Raw genomic sequence first — 4,373 nt, forward strand, 5'->3', positions numbered from 1 at the left:
CCCCAATCCTGAACTGCCCCCCCCCCCTCGACCTCAACCCCTTGGCAACCGCAGTGGCCCCGGAGATTGAGCTGCCTGAGCTGGAGGGCAAAACCGCCAAGATGTACCGCGGCGGCAAGATCTGCCTCACAATACACTTCAAGCCGCTCTGGGCTAAGAACAGGTGGGCCGCGCGAGACAGAGGCGCAATGTTGCGTGGCCAGCCGGTCTCTGGGGCCTGCAGCAGCTCGGCAGCTGCGCTTCGCTGCGGTCGCTGCTCCATAGCACGTTCGTGAGGATTTGCGAGGTTGCCGTGTTGACCAAACACCGCTCCTCCTCCCCGTCGCCCCTTGTGCCCACCACAGCCCGCACTTCGGGTTTGCTCACGCACTGTGCCTGGGGCTGGCGCCCTGGTTGGCGGCGGAGGTGCCATACCTAGTCGAGGCGGGTGAGTTTGGGCGGCAACCGTTGAATGGCCGCCGTCACAGACACTGCTGTGCAGCTGTGGCGAGGAACGCGCCGCTGGAGGTGGGAATGCTACCCACGGCGTTGCATGACCGCTGCTGCTGCCCATGCCAGGGCCTGCAACCACCAGCCCTGCCACAAAAATCATGTTTTGTCTCCCCATTCCGGGGCCTCGCTGGTCTGCAGGGGCGATTCAGCCCAAGGTGTGAGGGAGAGTGGAGAGGGGAGCGGCTGGAATGGACTTGATCCGACGGCCAATGCAGCGGCCACAGCAGGGGCCTGGTTGGAGCGATGCGCCGCTGCAACAGCGGCCAGCTCAGCCGCCTGTGTTGATCACCAGCGCTTTGTGCAGCTCTGCACCCGGCCTAGGGTCTGTTTGTGTAAGAGTCACATCAGAACAGCTCTGACAATAAACCAAGGTCCATAACGCAAGCGGCGATGAGATGCTAGGCTGTGCAACTGGCTTGCTGTGGCTCAAGATACTAAACACGTGTGAGGTGTCGCATGCGTGCATAGAGCACACCAGACACCCACCAGGCTTCCATGCGCCAGCCAACCGGTCCTCACAAACTGCCGGCCTGAACAAATTGTTTCCTGAATGAAATGTAGCACAAACCATGTGTCTGATCCGTAAGCACCAGTAATCCCCTGCGGCCAGCCAACGGACGGACCAGTCACGTGCGTCATGGGTGAGCGCAAGTCATGCATGTCATGGGTGGAGCCGCCTGCCAGTGCCTGCATGCAGGGGGGTGGGCGGTGCCAACGAGGATCCCGCCCGCCCCGTGAGACATGCCTGGTAGCGCATGGACACATCAAAGCCTTTCGTGTGGAGCGTCGTGTATTGCTTGTTGATTGGCACGGCGTTCCCGAGTTCGCGGCCACTTGCCAAGCTGGCACTCGTGTTGTTTCAAGAGCTTACAGACACATCGGTGAGTGGGTGTATGGTATTGGTTTCGTTAACATCTCGCGTAGAAGCGGCGTCTGGATGAGGGATCAGCTGCAAACTCCTTCCTGCGAGCCAAGCGTCAACCAAGGCCTGCATCACAAGGCTAGCTCTCACGCCTGCTGGGGACAGACTGAAGCACCATGTACTTGTAAACCGCCTGAAGGTGGGACGGGTCGCGGGCGGCGGGCTGTGGCCACCCGGGTGCTGCATACGTGGTGTGGCGATTGCCCCTCCCCAGACGTTGTCATACGTGCACTTGTTCTCGGGTTTTTGATCAGCCGTGAAAAACCCAGGGCACGTGCCCCACCTCTAGGGCTGCGAGACATTCGAGCTACAGCAGGCATGGGGCGGAGACCGATCCTGACCGGCCCCTGTACGCAGGCAAACTGGCGGCATGAGTAGTCAGAGCCTTGTGCCGGTGCTGGTGGGCCCCTCCGGAGCTGATGCTGCGACCCTCGGCCATGTCTGGGCGGCGGCGGTCGGTCTGCCCAGGCGCAGTGGCGGCAGCGACGGCGCCAGCGGTGGCGACGACGCGTTGCCTGCGCGGCGGCGCAGCAGGAAGCCCCTGAAACCTACCGCTGCGGCTGGTGATCTGCCGCCACTGCTGCCCGTGCTTGCCCCGCCGGCAAGGCCACAGCAGCATGCCCACACGCATCAGCAGCAGCGGGCCCCCCGCACGGGCGCGGCTGCGCGCCGCGCCAGCGCAGCTGCGGCCGGCGATGACACAGACGATGAGGACTATGCGCCGCCGCAGCGCGCCGCTGGCCGCACCAGTGACGGCGGCGCTGGCAGGGTGCCCCGCCCCCAGGGCGCCGCCGCGCCCCCCAGCGCACCCGCAGCCGCGCACGCCGCGGCCCGCGGCGGCGGCAGGGCGGGCGCGGCGATCGGCTCGCGGCTGCTGTCGCAGCGCGCGCTCGCGCCCAAGGCCGCTGGTGGGCCGTCCGCGCCGGCCGGCGCCAGCGGGTTCTTCGGCGTTTCGTGGTCAAAGAACAAGCAGCGCTGGGACGCCTGCTTCCGGGCGTGCGACGTGAAGCTTTTCCGCCGCAACTACCACACCGCCGAGGAGGCCGCGCGCGCATGGGACCTGGCTGCCCGTGAGCGACCCGCACGGCCGGCGGCGCCGCGCGAGCGCGTTGACCGGCGGTCAACTCGCGCGGTCAAACGCCCCTCCTGTGCAATCGCGGCGCCGCCGCCACCCGCCACCCGCCGGCGGTGCGCCCTGTGCAATGGCTTATCCGCCGCCCGCCGCCTCCCACATCGCAGTCGCCGTGCGCGGCCCAGAGGCGCGAACAAACTTCCCGTCGGCGGATTACACAGATGCTGAGGTGGCAGCCATGGAGGACCACATCCGCGAGCGGCATCCGGCCTTCCCTCTTGAGAAGGTCAAGATGGCGTACAGGTGAGTGCTGACACGTGGCTGCATGATGACCGTATTCACATCTCGTTGGGAAGTCTGGCAGGGGTCGCCCCACCATGCGAGCCGCGCATGGTGCGACCCCGCACGCGGCAAGGCCCGGGGAAGCTATGTTGCAGGACCAGAGCACGTCGCGCGCGCAGCTTGAGCCTCGGCGGCGTGGCGCTCGCCGCCGCGGCGCCGCGCGCAAACCGATAAGATACACGTTGCTTGCACCATCGCGCATGGAGACGCCTGGGAATCGGGTCTCACTTGTTTGTCGTGCTACCCTGGGGTCGCCAACCCTCTGTTCTCTGGAGCAACGGGTGTAGAGCTCCCTCACCCTGCTCCCCCTGCTCGGCCGCCCGGCGGATAGTTGTCTGCTCGCACAGTAAGCTCACGCGCCTAGTCGCACACAACCGCCGCCGCAGGACCTGCCCAAGCTCCAACCACCATAATATGGCCCCCCTGCCCGCCGCCGTCCAGCAGCTGCTCGCGGCCAGCGCCACGTCAGCACGCGCCAGCAGCAGCGACAGCCGCGGCGACAGCGCCGCCGACAGCGGCAACCGCGGGGGTGCGGACAGCGACGCTGAGGCGTGGCCGGAGGGCGCCGGCGACGGCGGGGGCGCGCCGGGCGCGGCGGCGCGGGCAGGCGGCGGTGGGGAGGGCGGCGAGGCGTTTGGTGGCGAAGAGCCGGGCGTGGTACCCGCGGGCAACAGCAGCCACTTGCCGGACCGCAACGGGGTGGACAGTGGCGTGGCGGCGCCGCTGCCAACTGGAATTTCGGCCCACGCGGCGCCCCCATCTGGCCCTGGCATAGTCGAGCAGGTGCCTGCACTAGAGTCTCAGGGACAGCAGCAGGAGCAGGAGCAGGAGCAGCAGCCGCAGCCGCAGTCAGAACAGCAAGAGCAGCCAGAGCAGCTAAAAGGGCAGCAGCGGGAGCAGGGGCAGCAGATTGCGCAGCGTGCGACGCTCGAGCTGGTGCAGCAGCAGCTGCTGCTCCTGCAACAAGCAGCCGCGCAACTCGCGGGCAGCCGCGGCGCCCAGTGGGCCCTGCAACAGCAGGCGCGCGTCGAGCCCGCGAGCGGCAGCGCCTCCCCAGCCCGCAAGCGCAGGAGCGGCCCCCGCACCGGCGCCTCGTCCGGCGGGGCCGCCGCTTCGGCCGCGGCCGCTTCCGCCGGCACCGGCGCCGCGGCGCCGCCCGCGCCGCCGCAGTGGGCGGGCGACAGGCCCGGGCAGAGCAGCCTCTTCAACGGCGTGTGCCACAAGAACGGGAGGTGGGCGGTCAACATCAAGATCGGCCGCAGCAGCGTCTACGTGGGCACATACGTAGATGAGATCGAGGCGGCGCGCGCATGGGACTGCGCGGCAGTGGCGGTGCGCGGCGTCGACACGCGGACCAATTTTCCAGTGGAGAACTACACTGTAGAGGAGGTTGCCGGCATGGCTGTCGTGCTGCACGAGCGGCAGCCGCATCTGACCTACAGCTGGACCGCCGGCGGCGCCGCCGCGATGGCCGCGCGGCGCGCGGCGACGGGGCGCGGCTGCGCGGGGAGCGGCTGGGGCGGCGCGACCGCGATGTACGCGGCG

At 68.1% G+C, this 4,373-nt stretch overlaps 1 protein-coding gene across 1 annotated transcript; it reads left to right on the top strand.

Moving 5' to 3' along the window:
• Positions 1 to 101: 101 nt before the first annotated feature.
• MNEG_14470 (ufm1-conjugating enzyme 1) lies at positions 102 to 4,263 on the top strand (the record flags this gene model as incomplete). The annotated part of the gene is made up of 6 exons (XM_014037058.1): positions 102 to 163; positions 345 to 427; positions 2,098 to 2,484; positions 2,654 to 2,789; positions 3,215 to 4,060; positions 4,254 to 4,263. The coding sequence occupies 6 exons, from the start codon at positions 102 to 104 to the stop codon at positions 4,261 to 4,263; spliced, it is 1,524 nt and encodes a 507-aa protein (XP_013892512.1).
• Between the last annotated feature and the right edge of the window lie 110 nt (positions 4,264 to 4,373).

This window comes from Monoraphidium neglectum (assembly GCF_000611645.1).
Source record: "Monoraphidium neglectum strain SAG 48.87 unplaced genomic scaffold scaffold04512, whole genome shotgun sequence".
Classification (NCBI taxonomy): Eukaryota; Viridiplantae; Chlorophyta; class Chlorophyceae; order Sphaeropleales; family Selenastraceae; genus Monoraphidium; species Monoraphidium neglectum.